We start from the raw sequence: 20,491 nt of genomic DNA, 5'->3' as shown, positions 1-20,491 counted from the left end.
CAGCGGGACACAAGCCCCCTCAGAGGATTACGGCTCATTCCACTAGAGCAGTGGCTTCTTCTTGGGCCTTCAAAAATGAGGCTTCTATGGAGCAGATTTGTAAGGCGGCTACCTGGTCCACCTTGCTTATTTTCACAAAGTTTTACAAAGTTGATGTCTTTGCTTCCGCGGAAGCTATTTTTGGGTGAAAGGTTCTACAGTCTGTGGTGCCCTCAGTTTAAGGGTCCGCCTTTACCCTCCTGGTTTCATTCAATGTCCTCTAGAGCTTGGGTATATGTTTCCCAATAGCAATGAATGAAGCTGTAGACTCTCCTCCCCTTTAGATGGAAAACATAAATAATGCTTACCTGATAATTTTATTTCCATCGTGGGGAGGAGAGTCCACGGCTCCTGCCCGTATCTCTGGTGGGCGGCCCTAACTTTAATGTTTTCTTCTGGCACCATTTATACCCTGATATTTCTCCTACTGTTTCTTGTTCCCTCTGCAGATTGACTGGGGTATGAGGGGAGTGGGGGAGGTATTTAAGCCTTTGGTTGGTTTGTCTTTGCCTCCTCCTGGTGGTCAGGTTCTTAATTCCCAATAGTAATGAATGAAGAGGTGGACTTTCCTCCCCACGATGGAAATAAAATTATCAGGTAAGCATAATTTTTGTTTTTTAAGCTTTTATGTTTGTACAGTTTATTTTTCTGTACCCTACAGAAACTATCTGTGATTTCTTAGCCGTTGCTGCCATCTTGTGGCAGTTTATGATAACTTGGTTTCCCCAGATATTCTTCTTTCTTTACAGCAAAGAATAAGTCTATTTGTTTATCCTTTTTTCTACTACCCCGCAGATAGGATGCTTTTCTCTGGTTTAGAGGTTAATCCTGGGGATGGTATCAAAGTAAGCCTTTTCCCTGGTATTTACTGCCATTTGGTGGTAGTTTAATTGTAAACTTTGTTTAAGTTTATTGTATTTTCTCAGGTATAAGGGTACAATACCTTGTCGATCTGATTATAGGTATTATGTAATATGCTTACAATATACTTAGTTTTGTAAGTAACCTAAGACGCGTCATGCTACCATATTTTTTATTATACGATAACATTTATAGTACAAGATAATGTTATCTTATTTTTGTACGGGGACTGTATTTTATCCCTCTTATTTGGGATGATTTTTACCTAAGGTCTGTGACATTTTTTGTCCCATAGTACTTATTTTGGTATGAGACTTTGTTTGTCCGATGTTATATATCATATGTGTTTATATATGTGTGTGTATGTATGTATATATGTATGTGTATGTATATGTGTATATATATATATATATATATATATATATATATATCAGTGACGTGCAGTGAGGTCAGAGGCTGGTGAGGCACTAGATATGATACGCCGGAGAAACACATGTACAGAGGGCCGCAAGTACCCCCAACAGGGCAGGTTTAAATGATAGCTGAACCAGTACACAGGTGACATAATCAGGTGATGGGTGAGAGCAAGTTAGTTACCACTGAGTTACTGATCAGCTGATTACTTCACCTGTGTACTGATTCAGCTATAATGAAAACCTGGCCTGTTGGGGGTACTTGAGGACCATTGTTGAGAAACACTGCAATAAAGCTCTAGCTCATCGGAAATTTATTTATTACCTGGAGAATAAAGCACAATACTCTGCTCACTGACACCCACACACACTCTGCTCACATACACACTCACACAATTCTGTGATACAGTGCCAGTTACTAAGCAATTAGAATGATACACAATCTCTTCTCTACTCACTACTGTATTGTAAAAATAGAAATAATTTACCATACAAATTTTAAACAAAGGACAAGTTATCAATACTGCCAACACAGCTGCTGCAATATGGTGTTCAAGAAACGCACGTGCACATCCCACTTAGGTATGCTCTTCAACAAAGTACACCAAAGGATACCAAAAGAATGAAGTACACAATAAAAGTAAAATAGAAAGTATATTTATTTATTTTTTCTGTGCAATTTCTATCTGAATGATGGAAATGTTATTATGACTTTCATGTTCCTTTCAAAAACTAATTTGATTTGCTGACATAGGGCCAGTAACAATTGATGCTAATTCTCAAAATATAAATAACTAGAAAAGTCTATTAAAATAGCATGCTCTACCTCAATCATGAAAGTTTAATTTTAAATGTCTCCCTTTGACTATGTGTTTAACCAGTTACTTTAAAGTGGCATTATTTCTAAAAACATTTAACAACTGCAATAATTACATATATTTTTTAAATGACTCATTATCTCCTTTTTATTAATATAACCTTGTATAAAAGCAGCACATATTAAAAACACAATGCAACAGCTTTCAATTGATTTGTGAATTACAAGTTAACAGCAGTCTTTAAATAAATGGAGACACAGAGAAACATAAAAATAGATATTGCATCCTCTGACTGAACAGACATAACATATATGGAGTTTGTACCTAATTAAATCAAATAACCATGAAAAAGGGAGGCTTAGCAATATTCAATGTCAAAAACTTTAATTTAAATAATGTGGACACTGCACACTTAACTTCAAACTCTGGGTTTTAAATTGTGGATTAAAATTTGAATTGACCCTTTGACTTCCTGTCAGTATTGGGTTATGCTCACTTACTGTCCCCCCCCCCCCCCTGTTAATGAGCTGTATCTGAACACAATTTGTGAATCACAAGAGACGTAGAATACTACTTTACTCTTCTGCTTGGTGTCATCTGTTCTTAGGTTACCTCAGCTTCCAGTTGTGTCACATGACCCTGCTCACTACATCCTCCTTCTGATTAATCTATATATCCTTCACTTGCTAGGAGGCATCAAGAGGGGTGCCTCCTATTGGTACCAATTTCTGCTGCTAATATATTGACAGAACACAGGTGGCGCTGCAGCACAGATTTTCCTTTGACCCATTTACTGCAATAGAGAGAAGCGTTCCTGTACCTGCCTCTCCATAGCATTACATGGGGGGAAATATTTTCTGGGACTTTTTTTTTTTTAATTAAAATTTAATTAAGCTTTGGCCACATATGGCAGGGTAGGCACTGCCTCCCCTGCCTCCAATGAGTGCACGTCCCTGATATATATATATATGTGTGTGTGTGTGTTTATGTATGTATGTATGTATGTATATATATATATATATATATACACAGAGAGAAATGCACTCACAGGAACGAACAACCAGCTCAATACCATTGTTAACCTGTTCTATGGCGATTCACCACCTGGGTGCAACTTCTTTTAGCCCAGCAATGCTTTTCACAGAGTAGAACTTTCCTGTAGTATATCAGTCTGATCCCGCCTATTACGGTCAGTCCAGCGCCGAAATACCAGGCAATTCCTCTCTGAACAAGGAACAAAGCAACCCCAGACGATCGTTTCGGCCTTCATTGGGCCTCGTCAGTGAGGTGTAGCAGTATTCCTCTAAGCACACTGAGCAAGGAGTCCACGTCTGGTTGCCCCTTTTTTCCATAGGGAGACTAAATACACACAGAGAGAAATGCACTCACAGGAACGAACAACCAGCTCAATACCATTGTTAGCCTGTTCTATGGCGATTCACCACCTGGGTGCAACTTCTTTTAGCCCAGCAGTGCTTTTCACAGAGTAGAACTTTCCTGTAGGATATCAGTCTGATCCCGCCTATTACGGTCAGTCCAGCGCCGAAATACCAGGCAATTCCTCTCTGAACAAGGAACAAAGCAACCCCAGACGATCGTTTCGGCCTTCATTGTGCCTCGTCAGTGAGGTGTAGCAGTATTCCTCTAAGCACACTGAGCAAGGAGTCCACGTCTGGTTGCCCCTTTTTCCCATAGGTAGACTAAATACACACAGAGAGAAATGCACTCACAGGAACGAACAACCAGCTCAATACCATTGTTAGCCTGTTCTATGGCGATTCACCACCTGGGTGCAACTTCTTTTAGCCCAGCAATGCTTTTCACAGAGTAGAACTTTCCTTAGTATATCAGTCTGATCCCGCCTATTACGGTCAGTCCAGCGCCGAAATACCAGGCAATTCCTCTCTGAACAAGGAACAAAGCAACCCCAGACGATCGTTTCGGCCTTCATTGGGCCTCGTCAGTGAGGTGTAGCAGTATTCCTCTAAGCACACTGAGCAAGGAGTCCACGTCTGGTTGCCCCTTTTTCCCATAGGGAGACTAAATACACACAGAGAGAAATGCACTCACAGGAACAAACAACCAGCTCAATACCATTGTTAGCCTGTTCTATGGCGATTCACCACCTGGGTGCAACTTCTTTTAGCCCAGCAATGCTTTTCACAGAGTAGAACTTTCCTGTAGTATATCAGTCTGATCCCGCCTATTACGGTCAGTCCAGCGCCGAAATACCAGGCAATTCCTCTCTGAACAAGGAACAAAGCAACCCTGTATGTATTTAGTCTCCCTATGGGAAAAAGGGGCAACCAGACGTGGACTCCTTGCTCAGTATGCTTAGAGGAATATAGCTACACCTCACTGACGAGGCCCAATGAAGGCCGAAACGATCGTCTGGGGTTGCTGTGTTCCTTGTTCAGAGAGGAATTGCCTGGTATTTCGGCGCTGGACTGACCGTAATAGGCGGGATCAGACTGATATACTAAGGAAAGTTCTACTCTGTGAAAAGCATTACTGGGCTAAAAAGTTGCACCCAGGTGGTAAATCGCCATAGAACAGGCTAACAATGTTATTGAGCCAGTTGTTCGTTCCTGTGAGTGCACTTCTCTCTGTATGTATTTAGTCTCCCTATGGGAAAAAGGGGCAACCAGACGTCGACTCCTTGCTCAGTGTGCTTAGAGGAATATAGCTACACCTCACTGACGAGGCCCAATGAAGGCCGAAACGATCGTCTGGGGTTGCTGTGTTCCTTGTTCGGAGAGGAATTGCCTGGTATTTCGGCGCTGGACTGACCGTAATAGGCGGGATCAGACTGATATACTAAGGAAAGTTCTACTCTGTGAAAAGCATTACTGGGCTAAAAAGTTGCACCCAGGTGGTAAATCGCCATAGAACAGGCTAACAATGTTATTGAGCCAGTTGTTCGTTCCTGTGAGTGCACTTCTCTCTGTATGTATTTAGTCTCCCTATGGGAAAAAGGGGCAACCAGACGTCGACTCCTTGCTCAGTGTGCTTAGAGGAATATAGCTACACCTCACTGACGAGGCCCAATGAAGGCCGAAACGATCGTCTGGGGTTGCTGTGTTCCTTGTTCAGAGAGGAATTGCCTGGTATTTCGGCGCTGGACTGACCTTAATAGGCGGGATCAGACTGATATACTAAGGAAAGTTCTACTCTGTGAAAAGCATTACTGGGCTAAAAAGTTGCACCCAGGTGGTAAATCGCCATAGAACAGGCTAACAATGTTATTGAGCCAGTTGTTCGTTCCTGTGAGTGCACTTCTCTCTGTATGTATGTATGTATGTATATAAATATATATATATTTATATATATATATATATATATATATATAATATATATATATATATATATATATATATATATTATAGGAGCCTAGTAATATTTGGGGCTCTAGGATAATTATTTCCTAAGGAATCTTTTTGGACAATAGTAGTCGGACGGTTAGGTGCACATTAGGTGTTTGATTCAAGAATGTTAAATCTGTCCTTCAAATGGAGACTATCTGTTCTATCCTCCCTTTAGTCAGGAGGATCAGTTCATGTCTACCATTGTCCTGAAGGACATATATCTGCATTTTCCAATTCTCTGGGAAAACTTCCAATTCCTTCGGTTTGTTTTATTGGACAAACCCTTCCATATTTGTAGCCCTTCTTTTCGGCCTTGCCCCTGCCCCTCACATTTTTACAAAGGTTCTAGGGGTTTTTCTAGCAATGGATAAATCAGAGATTCTCAGTGGCTCTGTACCTGGACAAGATCTTGATTCAGACGCAATCTTTCCATTTAGCAAGATATCATTTGAATCTCTGACGATTCTCCGTACACACGGGTGAAAGGTGATTAAGGAATAGAGTCCATTGGTGCCAAATACCAGCTTATGTTTTTGGGGGATGGTCATAGACTCGTTCTCCATTAAGGTTTTTCTTTATGTAGGTCAAACTCCAGGAACTCAGGAACTTTGGTTCAGGAGGGGGTCTTCTCTCCCAATAATTTTCTTAGAGACTTAGCCTCACCTGAGTTTGGTCTGGTTTGTCAGATTTTAATTGGAAGACATCACTTCGGTGGCATATATCATCCATTAGGAAGGAACTTAGATCTCTTTAGCTATGAAGGAGATAATTCATATTCTTCAGTGGGCGGAGTCTCACAATTGTCTCCTTTCTTCCATATTCATCCCAGCGTTGGTCCACTGGGAAGCAGATTGTCCAAAAAGGCATTCTTTTAATCCGGGGGAGTGGGCTTTTCTTTCTGAATGATAACTCTCAGGTGGAGATTTCCGCTGTTGGTTCTGATGGCATCTCATCAATCACCAAACCTTCCTTACAGGTCGAGATCAAGAGATCTGCAAACAGCTCTGATCAATGATCTGGCGGTTCATTGAGACTTCTATGTTGTGTACCCCTGTGTACCTTTTTTTTTCCTCCGTGTTTGCCTTTCTTCCTCGAGTTATAGCTCATAAGCTCATATCATACAGGAGAGAGCGTTGGTGATTCTAATAGCTCTTGCCCGGCCTCGCAGGATCTGGTAGATGTGATCTCTTCCACCTTGGAGGTTACCTCTGAGGAAGGACCTTCTAACTCAGGGTCCATTCCTCCATCCAAATCTAGATTCTCTGAAGCTCACTGCTTGGAGATTGAACGCCTAGTCCTGTCTAGATGTGGTTTTCTTTCATGTAATTAGCAAGAGTCCATGAGCTAGTGACGTATGGGATATACATTCCTACCAGGAGGGGCAAAGTTTCCCAAACCTCAAAATGCCTATAAATACACCCCTCACCACACCCACAATTCAGTTTTTACAAACTTTGCCTCCGATGGAGGTGGTGAAGTAAGTTTGTGCTAGATTCTACGTTGATATGCGCTCCGCAGCAAGTTGGAGCCCGGTTTTCCTCTCAGCGTGCAGTGAATGTCAGAGGGATGTGAGGAGAGTATTGCCTATTTGAATGCAGTGATCTCCTTCTACGGGGTCTATTTCATAGGTTCTCTGTTATCGGTCGTAGAGATTCATCTCTTACCTCTCTTTTCAGATCGACAATATACTCTTATATATACCATTACCTCTGCTGATTCTCGTTTCAGTACTGGTTTGGCTTTCTACAAACATGTAGATGAGTGTCCTGGGGTAAGTAAATCTTATTTTCTGTGACACTCTAAGCTATGGTTGGGCACTTTATTTATAAAGTTCTAAATATATGTATTCAAACATTTATTTGCCTTGACTCAGAATGTTCAACTTTCCTTATTTTCAGACAGTCAGTTTCATATTTGGGATAATGCATTTGATTTAATCATTTTTTCTTACCTTCAAAAATTTGACTCTTCCCTGTGGGCTGTTAGGCTCGCGGGGGCTGAAAATGCTTCATTTTATTGCGTCATTCTTGGCGCGGACTTTTTTGGCGCAAAAAAATCGTTTCCGTTTCCGGCGTCATACGTGTCGCCGGAAGTTGCGTCATTTTTGACGTTATTTGGCGCCAAAAATGTCGGCGTTCCGGATGTGGCGTCATTTTGGCGCCAAAAAGCATTTAGGCGCCAAATAATGTGGGCGTCTTATTGGCGCAAAAAATATGGGCGTCGCTTTTGTCTCCACATTATTTAAGTCTCATTTTTCATTGCTTCTGGTTGCTAGAAGCTTGTTCTTTGGCATTTTTTCCCATTCCTGAAACTGTCATTTAAGGAATTTGATCAATTTTGCTTTATATATATGTTGTTTTTTCTCTTACATATTGCAAGATGTCTCACGTTGCATCTGAGCCAGAAGATACTACAGGAAAATCGCTGTCTAGTGCTGGATCTACCAAAGCTAAGTGTATCTGCTGTAAACTTTTGGTAGCTATTCCTCCAGCTGTTGTTTGTATTGATTGTCATGACAAACTTGTTAAAGCAGATAATATTTCCTTTAGTAAAGTACCATTGCCTGTTGCAGTTCCTTCAACATCTAAGGTGCAGAATGTTCCTGATAATATAAGAGATTTTGTTTCTGAATCCATAAAGAAGGCTATGTCTGTTATTTCTCCTTCTAGTAAACGTAAAAAATCTTTTAAAACTTCTCTCCCTACAGATGAATTTTTAAATGAACATCATCATTCTGATTCTGATGACTCTTCTGGTTCGGAGGATTCTGTCTCAGAGGTTGATGCTGATAAATCTTCATATTTATTTAAAATGGAATTTATTCGTTCTTTACTTAAAGAAGTACTAATTGCTTTAGAAATAGAGGATTCTGGTCCTCTTGATACTAATTCTAAACTTTTGGATAAGGTATTTAAAGCTCCTGTGGTTATTCCAGAAGTTTTTCCTGTTCCTAATGCTATTTCTGCAGTAATTTCCAAAGAATGGGATAAATTGGGTAATTCATTTACTCCTTCTAAACGTTTTAAGCGATTATATCCTGTGCCGTCTGACAGATTAGAATTTTGGGACAAAATCCCTAAAGTTGATGGGGCTATTTCTACCCTTGCTAAACGTACTACTATTCCTACGTCAGATGGTACTTCGTTTAAGGATCCTTTAGATAGGAAAATTGAATCCTTTCTAAGAAAAGCTTATCTGTGTTCAGGTAATCTTCTTAGACCTGCTATATCTTTGGCTGATGTTGCTGCAGCTTCAACTTTCTGGTTGGAAACTTTAGCGCAACAAGTAACACATCATGATTCTCATGATATTATTATTCTTCTACAGCATGCTAATAATTTTATCTGTGATGCCATTTTTGATATTATCAGAGTTGATGTCAGGTTTATGTCTCTAGCTATTTTAGCTAGAAGAGCTTTATGGCTTAAAACTTGGAATGCTGATATGGCTTCTAAATCAACTTTACTTTCCATTTCTTTCCAGGGTAACAAATTATTTGGTTCTCAGTTGGATTCCATTATTTCAACTGTTACTGGTGGGAAAGGAACTTTTTTACCACAGGATAAAAAATCTAAAGGTAAAAACAGGGCTAATAATCGTTTTCGTTCCTTTCGTTTCAACAAAGAACAAAAGCCTGATCCTTCATCCTCAGGAGCAGTTTCAGTTTGGAAACCATCTCCAGTCTGGAATAAATCCAAGCCAGCTAGAAAGGCAAAGCCTGCTTCTAAGTCCACATGAAGGTGCGGCCCTCATTCCAGCTCAGCTGGTAGGGGGCAGGTTACGTTTTTTCAAGGAAATTTGGATCAATTCTGTTCACAATCTTTGGATTCAGAGCATTGTTTCAGAAGGGTACAGAATTGGTTTCAAGATGAGACCTCCTGCAAAGAGATTTTTTCTTTCCCGTGTCCCAGTAAATCCAGTAAAAGCTCAAGCATTTCTGAAATGTGTTTCAGATCTAGAGTTGACTGGAGTAATTATGCCGGTTCCAGTTCCGGAACAAGGGATGGGGTTTTATTCAAATCTCTTCATTGTACCAAAGAAGGAGAATTCCTTCAGACCAGTTCTGGATCTAAAAATATTGAATCGTTATGTAAGAATACCAACGTTCAAGATGGTAACTGTAAGGACTATCTTGCCTTTTGTTCAGCAAGGGAATTATATGTCCACAATAGATTTACAGGATGCATATCTGCATATTCCGATTCATCCAGATCATTATCACTTCCTGAGATTCTCTTTTCTGGACAAGCATTACCAGTTTGTGGCTCTGCCGTTTGGCCTAGCTACAGCTCCAAGAATTTTTACAAAGGTTCTCGGTGCCCTTCTGTCTGTAATCAGAGAACAGGGTATTGTGGTATTTCCTTATTTGGACGATATCTTGGTACTTGCTCAGTCTTTACATTTAGCAGAATCTCATACGAATCGACTTGTGTTGTTTCTTCAAGATCATGGTTGGAGGATCAATTTACCAAAAAGTTCTTTGATTCCTCAGACAAGGGTAACCTTTCTGGGTTTCCAGATGGATTCAGTGTCCATGACTCTGTCTTTGACAGACAAGAGACGTCTAAAATTGATTGCAGCTTGTCGAAACCTTCAGTCACAATCATTCCCTTCGGTAGCCTTATGCATGGAAATTCTAGGTCTTATGACTGCTGCATCGGACGCGATCCCCTTTGCTCGTTTTCACATGCGACCTCTTCAGCTCTGTATGCTGAAGCAATGGTGCAAGGATTACACGAAGATATCTCAATTAATATCTTTAAAACCGATTGTTCGACACTCTCTAACATGGTGGACAGATCACCATCGCTTAATTCAGGGGGCTTCTTTTGTGCTTCCGACCTGGACTGTAATTTCAACAGATGCAAGTGTCACAGGTTGGGGAGCTGTGTGGGGATCTCTGACGGCACAAGGAGTTTGGGAATCTCAGGAGGTGAGATTACCGATCAATATTTTGGAACTCCGTGCAATTTTCAGAGCTCTTCAGTTTTGGCCTCTTCTGAAGAGAGAATCGTTCATTTGTTTTCAAACAGACAATGTCACAACTGTGGCATACATCAATCATCAAGGAGGGACTCACAGTCCTCTGGCTATGAAAGAAGTATCTTGAATTTTGGTTTGGGTGGAATCCAGCTCCTGTCTAATCTCTGCGGTTCATATCCCAGGTATAGACAATTGGGAAGCGGATTATCTCAGTCGCCAAACGTTGCATCCGGGCGAATGGTCTCTTCACCCAGAGGTATTTCTTCAGATTGTTCAAATGTGGGAACTTCCAGAAATAGATCTGATGGCGTCCCATCTAAACAAGAAACTTCCCAGGTATCTGTCCAGATCCCGGGATCCTCAGGCGGAGGCAGTGGATGCATTATCACTTCCTTGGAAGTATCATCCTGCCTATATCTTTCCGCCTCTAGTTCTTCTTCCAAGAGTAATCTCCAAGATTCTGAAGGAATGCTCGTTTGTTCTGCTGGTAGCTCCGGCATGGCCTCACAGGTTTTGGTATGCGGATCTTGTCCGGATGGCCTCTTGCCAACCGTGGACTCTTCCGTTAAGACCAGACCTTCTGTCACAAGGTCCTTTTTTCCATCAGGATCTGAAATCCTTAAATTTAAAGGTATTGAGATTGAACGCTTGATTCTTGGTCAAAGAGGTTTCTCTGACTCTGTGATTAATACTATGTTACAGGCTCGTAAATCTGTATCTCGAGAGATATATTATAGAGTCTGGAAGACTTATATTTCTTGGTGTCTTTCTCATCATTTTTCTTGGCATTCTTTTAGAATACCGAGAATTTTACAGTTTCTTCAGGATGGTTTAGATAAGGGTTTGTCCGCAAGTTCTTTGAAAGGACAAATCTCTGCTCTTTCTGTTCTTTTTCACAGAAAGATTGCTATTCTTCCTGATATTCATTGTTTTGTACAAGCTTTGGTTCGTATAAAACCTGTTATTAAGTCAATTTCTCCTCCTTGGAGTTTGAATTTGGTTCTGGGAGCTCTTCAAGCTCCTCCTTTTGAACCTATGCATTCATTGGATATTAAATTACTTTCTTGGAAAGTTTTGTTCCTTTTGGCCATCTCTTCTGCCAGAAGAGTTTCTGAATTATCTGCTCTTTCTTGTGAGTCTCCTTTTCTGATTTTTCATCAGGATAAGGCGGTGTTGCGAACTTCTTTTGAATTTTTACCTAAAGTTGTGAATTCCAACAACATTAGTAGAGAAATTGTGGTTCCTTCATTATGTCCTAATCCTAAGAATTCTAAGGAGAAATCGTTGCATTCTTTGGATGTTGTTAGAGCTTTGAAATATTATGTTGAAGCTACGAAATCTTTCCGTAAGACTTCTAGTTTATTTGTTATCTTTTCCGGTTCTAGAAAAGGCCAGAAAGCTTCTGCCATTTCTTTGGCATCTTGGTTGAAATCTTTAATTCATCTTGCCTATGTTGAGTCGGGTAAAACTCTGCCTCAAAGAATTACAGCTCATTCTACTAGGTCAGTTTCTACTTCCTGGGCGTTTGGGAATGAAGCTTCGGTTGACCAGATTTGCAAAGCAGCAACTTGGTCCTCTTTGCATACTTTTACTAAATTCTACCATTTTGATGTATACTATTTTCTTCTTCTGAAGCAGTTTTTGGTAGAAAAGTACTTCAGGCAGCGGTTTCAGTTTGAATCTTCTGCTTATGTTTTTCGTTAAACTTTATTTTTGGGTGTGGATTATTTTCAGCAGGAATTGGCTGTCTTTATTTTATCCCTCCCTCTCTAGTGACTCTTGTGTGGAAAGATCCACATCTTGGGTAGTCATTATCCCATACGTCACTAGCTCATGGACTCTTGCTAATTACATGAAAGAAAACATAATTTATGTAAGAACTTACCTGATAAATTCATTTCTTTCATATTAGCAAGAGTCCATGAGGCCCGCCCTTTTTTTGTGGTGGTTATGATTTTTGTATAAAGCACAATTATTCCAATTCCTTATTTTATATGCTTTCGCACTTTTTTATCACCCCACTTCTTGGCTATTCGTTAAACTGAATTGTGGGTGTGGTGAGGGGTGTATTTATAGGCATTTTGAGGTTTGGGAAACTTTGCCCCTCCTGGTAGGAATGTATATCCCATACGTCACTAGCTCATGGACTCTTGCTAATATGAAAGAAATGAATTTATCAGGTAAGTTCTTACATAAATTATGTTTTTCGGAGGCGGTCATTGATACTATGCTTCAGGCTCGTAAACCTGTTACTCTCAGAATTTACCATAAGGTATGGCGTAAATACCTTTTTTTTGGAGCAAATCTAAGGGATTCTCCTGGAGCCGGATGAGGATTCCCAGAATTGTATATTTTCTTCAGGATGGCCTGGAGAAAGGTTCGTCAGTCAGTACTCTGAAGGGTCAGATTTCTGCACTGTCTATTCTTTTGCACACGTCTGGCAGATTTACCAGATGTTCAAGCTTTTGCTCAGGCCCTGGGCAGAATCAGACCTGTGTTTAAACCTGTTGCTCCTCCTTGGAGCCTTAACCTAGTTCTTAAAGTTTTAAATATTAGCACCACCTAGGGTGTAAATAGGGTCACTATCACAAAAATGTTTTTGTAAGTGTGTAGTTAACAGACAAAAGGACAATGTATGATACTGTATACAAAATATGAATAGATAAGCAACATATACGTATCAACTGTATACAAACTCTGACAAGTGTACAAAATATCAACAGAGTCCTGAAAACATCCAAATCAGTTTAAAAAACAGGCAGCTCTCCTTGAGATATAAGGCCAACTCTTTTATAGGATTTCTTAAAGTTTTGCAGCAGGCTCCGTTTGAGCCGGTGCATGTTGTTGATATAAAATTGTCATCTTGGAAGGTTTTGTTTCTCCTTGCTATTTCTTCCGCTCGCAGAGTTTCTGAGCTTTCAGCTCTGCAGTGTGATTCCCCGTACCTTATTTTTCATGCAGATAAGGCGGTCTTTCGTACTAAATTGGGTTTTCTCCCTAAGGTGGTGTTGGATCGAAACATTAATCAGGAAATTGTTGTTCCTTCTTTTTGTCCTAGTCCTTCATCTTATAAGAAACGTCTTTTGCATAACCTGGATGTTGTGCATGCTCTAAAATTTTACCTACAAGCTACTAAAGATTTTCAGGCAATTTTCTGTCCTGTTTGTTGTTTTCTCTTTAAAACGTAAGGGTCAGAAGGCCACTTCTACTACCCTTTCCCTCTGGTTAAGAAGTATGATTTGTTTTGCTTATAAAACAGCTGGACAGCAGCCTCTTGAGAGAATTACGGCTCATTCCACTAGGGCTGTCTTCTCATCTTGGGCTTGTAAAAATTAAGCTTCTGTGGAACAGATTTGCAAGGCGGCAACATGGTCCTCTTTGCATACTTTTTCCAAATTCTACAAATTTGATACTTTTGCTTCGACTGAGGCCTCTTTTGGGAGAAAGGTTCTTCAACCGGTGGTGCCTTCTGTTTAGGTCCTCCTGCCTTGTTCTCCCTCCCTCTTCATTCAGTGTCCTCTAGCTTGGGTATTGGTTCCCATTAGTAATTGGAATGACTTTGTGGACTCTCCATGCCATAGGAAAGAAAACTAAATTCATGCTTAACTGTTTTCTTTTTTTCCGGACATGGAGAGTCCACGACCCCGCCCTCTTTTTAATTATAATTCTGCATTTTTTTTTGAGTAAACCTCAGGCACCTCTATCCTCTATACCCTTGTGTTACTTCTTTTTACATTTTCCTTCGGCTGAATGACTGGGGATTATGGGTAAGGGAAGTTACACTTAACAGCTTTGCTGGGGTGCTCTTTGCCTTCTCCTGTTGGCCAGGAGATGAATATCCCACTAGTAATTGGAATGAGGTCGTGGACTCTCCATGCCCGGAAATAATTTTTTCAGGTAAGCATACATTTTGTTTTTCATCTTCATAGAAGTGTCAATAGGAGGGCTGCATGTGTCAGCACTATAGACTTACGTCAGAGGTCCCTCTTCACCACTTATCTCTAAGCTTAAAGGGACATGAGACCTAACATTTGATTCAGATATGGCATACAATTTTAACAATGTTGCAATACACTTCTGTTTTCACATTTGTGTCATTTATTTGTTATTTGTTAAAGCAGCAGCAATGCACTATTCACGTCAGGTGAGCCAGTAACAAGAGGCATATATGTGAGGCCACCAATCAGCAGCTTGCTTCCAGTAGTGCTACTGCTGAGCATACCTAGGTATGCATTTTTAAACAAAGGATATCAAGACACCAAAGTAGATTACAAAAGTAAATTGGAAAGTTGTTTAAAATTACATGCTCAATCTGAATTATAAAAGTTTGAAATTGACTTTACTGTCCCTTTAATGGAAATGCAATACATAGTGATTAAATAAAAGCCATATGGAAATCTGATTAATTTCTTAATTATTTTTGCAATGTTACAGTTTTTATAGTTCTTGATTAGCGATTAGGCAGCACTTCGCCAGTAGTTTAAATGTATGAACTGTGTCTCTAGTACATGACCATGTTGTTGTTATGTTAGATGGGAGAAGGTTTTTGAAAGTCATTATTATTTAGACTCGTACTAAAATAGAGTTAACATGGAATTTGCAAATTGCATTGCAATACCTGTATATAATATGCAAAGTGCAAGTTTTAATACTGTGTAAGTAGAGTTATAAGTGTTATACTGTGTAGAACAACTGTGTGTCATTGCTTGCAGGGGTTGTGTACATGGCAGGCAAGGTGTATGCCGTAGGGGGGTTTAATGGCTCTTTAAGAGTACGTACTGTAGACGTATATGATGGGGTAAAGAACCACTGGACATCGACCGCCAGTATGCAGGAGCGGAGAAGCACTCTGGGAGCTGCTGTTTTAAATGATCTTCTCTATGCTGTTGGTGGATTTGATGGAAGTACAGGTATACTTGTTTTTTGTTTCTTTTTTAAACAATCAATATCTGGGTACATTTTATGTGTATTCTCATGTATAAGAAAAATGTCTGCTGTAAGTTTTGAAAATACAAGTATAATGTGGCCTGGATGGGTATTAACAATGCAACAAATTAGTTGAATCAAGGTCAATGAATCCATATGCATACCTCCCAACATTTCAAAATTCAAAAGAGGGACACCCCCCGCAGCAAAAAATTTAAATGTGGTGGGCGGGGCTTGGCTTAAAAAAAATCATAAGACCAAAGTAATATAAATAAAATTCTAAATAAAGTCATATCTTTTAATACTCTTAGGCAGCAATTCAAACACAAACTCAAACCACTGGTATAGCTATGTGAGCTCTGTATTTACTTAACCTTTACAGAGACAGTGCTAAATATTTTTATCCTAATTGGACATTTAATAATAGATTTTTTTAAAACTGCTCTCTGCTTTCCTCATTAATATTCTAGCTTCTGGCCTTTAAAGTTAGCAAAATGCACAGTAACACACTACATAGCTTACACTTACACTTACACATACACATGCACACACACTACATAGCATACACTTGCACATACACACACACTACATAGCATACACTTACACATGCAGATACACACACTCTACATAGCATACACTTACACATGCAGATACACACACACACTACATAGCATACATTTAAACATGCAGACACACACTACATATCATACACTTATACAGGCAGATACACACACTACATAGTATACACTTACACATGCAGATACACACACACACACTACATAGTATACACTTATACATGCAGATACACACACTTCATAGCTTACATGTATACATGCAGACACACACACTACATAGCATACACTTATACATGCAGATACACACACACTTATACATACAGATACACACACACACACACACACACACACAGCTTACACTTATACATGCAGATACACACGCATACACACTTATAGATACAGGTTGACACACACACTACATCATATATGGGTATCTGTAACTCATTGTATGGGGTCCTGGGGTTGGCAAGCACATTAGCTGGCAGTCTGAGGCTGCCACTGTTCGTTACCCTGGTGTTAGCACTGCTCATCGTATAAAACTGAAGGCATGCTAGTATTATCACCAGGGGTTAGAGGTCACCATTACCTGAGGTCAGAGGGTATACAGCCTACCTACTACTGCTTAACCCACATACCATTACTTTGCTAGAAGGAATCTAACAGGTACTGTATATAACCCTGGGAGAGAAAAAGCCAGCTGCTTCTGAGTATGTGCCCAATAGAATAAAAAAAAACATTTCTTTCATGTAATTAGCAAGAGTCCATGAGCTAGTGACGTATGGGATATACATTCCTACCAGGAGGGGCAAAGTTTCCCAAACCTCAAAATGCCTACAAATACACCCCTCACCACACCCACAAATCAGTTTTACAAACTTTGCCTCCTATGGAGGTGGTGAAGTAAGTTTGTGCTAGATTCTACGTTGATATGCGCTCCGCAGCAGGTTGGAGCCCGGTTTTCCTCTCAGCGTGCAGTGAATGTCAGAGGGATGTGAGGAGAGTATTGCCTGTTTGAATTCAATGATCTCCTTCTACGGGGTCTATTTCATAGGTTCTCTGTTATCGGTCGTAGAGATTCATCTCTTACCTCCCTTTTCAGATCGACGATATACTCTTATATATATACCATTTCCTCTGCTGATTTTCGTTTCAGTACTGGTTTGGCTTTCTACAAACATGTAGATGAGTGTCCTGGGGTAAGTCTTATTTCTCCAACATAGGTGTGTCCGGTCCACGGCGTCATCCTTACTTGTGGGATATTCTCTTCCCCAACAGGAAATGGCAAAGAGCCCAGCAAAGCTGGTCACATGATCCCTCCTAGGCTCCGCCTACCCCAGTCATTCTCTTTGCCGTTGTACAGGCAACATCTCCACGGAGATGGCTTAGAGTTTTTTAGTGTTTAACTGTAGTTTTTCATTATTCAATCAAGAGTTTGTTATTTTCAAATAGTGCTGGTACGTACTATTTACTCAGAAACAGAAAAGAGATGAAGAATTCTGTTTGTATGAGGAAAATGATTTTAGCAACCGTAACTAAAATCCATGGCTGTTCCACACAGGACTGTTGAGAGCAATTAACTTCAGTTGGGGGAACAGTTTGCAGTCTCTTGCTGCTTGAGGTATGACACATTCTAACAAGACGATGTAATGCTGGAAGCTGTCATTTTCCCTATGGGATCCGGTAAGCCATGTTTATTACGATTGTAAATAAGGGCTTCACAAGGGCTTATTTAAACTGTAGACTTTTTCTGGGCTAAATCGATTGATTATTAACACATATTTAGCCTTGAGGAATCATTTTATCTGGGTATTTTGATATAATAATATCGGCAGGCACTGTTTTAGACACCTTATTCTTTAGGGGCTTTCCCCAAGCATAGGCAGAGTCTCATTTTCGCGCCGGTGTTGCGCACTTGTTTTTGAGAGGCATGGCATGCAGTCGCATGTGAGAGGAGCTCTGATACTTATAAAAGACTTCTGAAGGCGTCATTTGGTATCGTATTCCCCTTTGGGTTTGGTTGGGTCTCAGCAAAGCAGATACCAGGGACTGTAAAGGGGTTTAAAGCTTAAAACGGCTCCGGTTCCGTTATTTTAAGGGTTAAAGCTTCCAAAATTGGTGTGCAATATTTTCAAGGCTTTAAGACGCTGTGGTGAAAATTTGGTGAATTTTGAACAATTCCTTCATGTTTTTTCGCAATTGCAGTAATAAAGTGTGTTCAGTTTAAAATTTAAAGTGACAGTAACGGTTTTATTTTAAAACGTTTTTTGTACTTTCTGATCAAGTTTATGCCTGTTTAACATGTCTGAACTACCAGATAGACTGTGTTCTGAATGTGGGGAAGCCAGAATTCCTATTCATTTAAATAAATGTGATTTATGTGATAATGACAATGATGCCCAAGATGATTCCTCAAGTGAGGGGAGTAAGCATGGTACTGCATCATTCCCTCCTTCGTCTACACGAGTCTTGCCCACTCAGGAGGCCCCTAGTACATCTAGCGCGCCAATACTCCTTACTATGCAACAATTAACGGCTGTAATGGATAATTCTGTCAAAAACATTTTAGCCAAAATGAACCCTTGTCAGCGTAAGCGTGGCTGCTCTGTTTTAGTTACTGAAGAGCATGACGAAGCTGATATTAATATCTCTGAAGGGCCCCTAACCCAATCTGAGGGGGCCAGGGAGGTTTTGTCTGAGGGAGAAATTACTGATTTAGGGAACATTTCTCAGCAGGCTGAATCTGATGTGATTACATTTAAATTTAAATTGGAACATCTCCGTATTTTGCTTAAGGAGGTATTATCCACTCTGGATGATTGTGAAAATTTAGTCATCCCAGAGAAACTATGTAAAATGGACAAGTTCCTAGAGGTGCCGGGGCTCCCAGAAGCTTTTCCTATACCCAAGCGGGTGGCGGACATTGTTAATAAAGAATGGGAAAGGCCCGGTATTCCTTTCGTCCCTCCCCCCATATTTAAAAAATTGTTTCCTATGGTCGACCCCAGAAAGGACTTATGGCAGTCAGTCCCCAAGGTCGAGGGAGCGGTTTCTACTTTAAACAAACGCACTACTATTCCAATAGAGGATAGTTGTGCTTTCAAAGATCCTATGGATAAAAAATTAGAAGGTTTGCTTAAAAAGATGTTTGTTCAGCAGGGTTACCTTCTACAACCCATTTCATGCATTGTCCCTGTCACTACTGCCGCATATTTCTGGTTTGATGAACTGCTTAAGGTGCTCGATAGTGACTCTCCTCCTTATGAGGAGATTATGGACAGAATCAATGCTCTCAAATTGGCTAATTCTTTCACTCTAGACGCCTCTTTGCAATTGGCTAAGTTAGCGGCTAAGAACTCTGGGTTTGCTATTGTGGCGCGCAGAGCGCTTTGGTTGAAATCTTGGTCGGCTGATGCGTCTTCCAAGAACAAGCTACTAAACATTCCTTTCAAGGGGAAAACGTTGTTTGGTCCTGACTTGAAAGAGATTATCTCTGATATCACTGGGGGTAAGGGCCACGCCCTTCCTCAGGATCGGCCTTTCAAGGCAAAAAATAGACCTAATTTTCGTCCCTTTCGTAAAAACGGACCAGCCCAAGGTGCTACGTCCTCTAAGCAAGAGGGTAATACTTCTCAGGCCAAGCCAGCTTGGAGACCAATGCAAGGCTGGAACAAGGGAAAGCAGGCCAAGAAACCTGCCACTGCTACCAAGACAGCATGAAATATTGGCCCCCGATCCGGGACCGGATCTGGTGGGGGGCAGACTCTCTCTCTTCGCTCAGGCTTGGGCAAGAGATGTTCTGGATCCTTGGGCGCTAGAAATAGTCTCCCAGGGTTATCTTCTGGAATTCAAGGGACTTCCCCCAAGGGGGAGGTTCCACAGGTCGCAGTTGTCTTCAGACCACATAAAAAGACAGGCGTTCTTACATTGTGTAGAAGACCTGTTAAAAATGGGAGTGATTCATCCTGTTCCATTTAGAGAACAAGGGATGGGGTTCTACTCCAATCTGTTCATAGTTCCCAAAAAAGAGGGAACGTTCAGACCAATCCTAGATCTCAAGATCTTAAACAAATTTCTCAAGGTCCCATCGTTCAAGATGGAAACCATTCGAACTATCCTTCCTTCCATCCAGGAAGGTCAATTCATGACCACGGTGGATTTAAAGGATGCGTATCTACATATTCCTATCCACAAGGAACATCATCGGTTCCTAAGGTTTGCATTCCTGGACAAACATTACCAGTTCGTGGCGCTTCCTTTCGGATTAGCCACTGCTCCAAGGATTTTCACAAAGGTACTAGGGTCCCTTCTAGCGGTGCTAAGACCAAGGGGCATTGCAGTAGTACCTTACCTGGACGACATTCTGATTCAAGCGTCGTCCCTTCCTCAAGCAAAGGCTCACACGGACATTGTCCTGGCCTTTCTCAGATCTCACGGCTGGAAAGTGAACGTGGAAAAGAGTTCTCTATCCCCGTCAACAAGGGTTCCCTTCTTGGGAACAATTATAGACTCCT

At 40.6% G+C, this 20,491-nt stretch overlaps 1 protein-coding gene across 1 annotated transcript in view; it reads left to right on the top strand.

The window, feature by feature from the left end:
• Nucleotides 1-20,491, top strand: part of KLHL3 (kelch like family member 3) — a 277,645-nt gene that overhangs the window by 157,054 nt on the left and 100,100 nt on the right. Inside the window, exon 10 of the mRNA XM_053719291.1 lies at nt 15,192-15,389. Coding sequence (XP_053575266.1) covers nt 15,192-15,389 — 198 coding nt within the window. The remainder of the gene's footprint in view (nt 1-15,191; nt 15,390-20,491) is intronic.

This window comes from Bombina bombina, chromosome 6 (assembly GCF_027579735.1).
Source record: "Bombina bombina isolate aBomBom1 chromosome 6, aBomBom1.pri, whole genome shotgun sequence".
NCBI lineage: Eukaryota > Metazoa > Chordata > Amphibia > Anura > Bombinatoridae > Bombina > Bombina bombina.
This window is presented reverse-complemented; position numbering and strand designations above follow the sequence as displayed.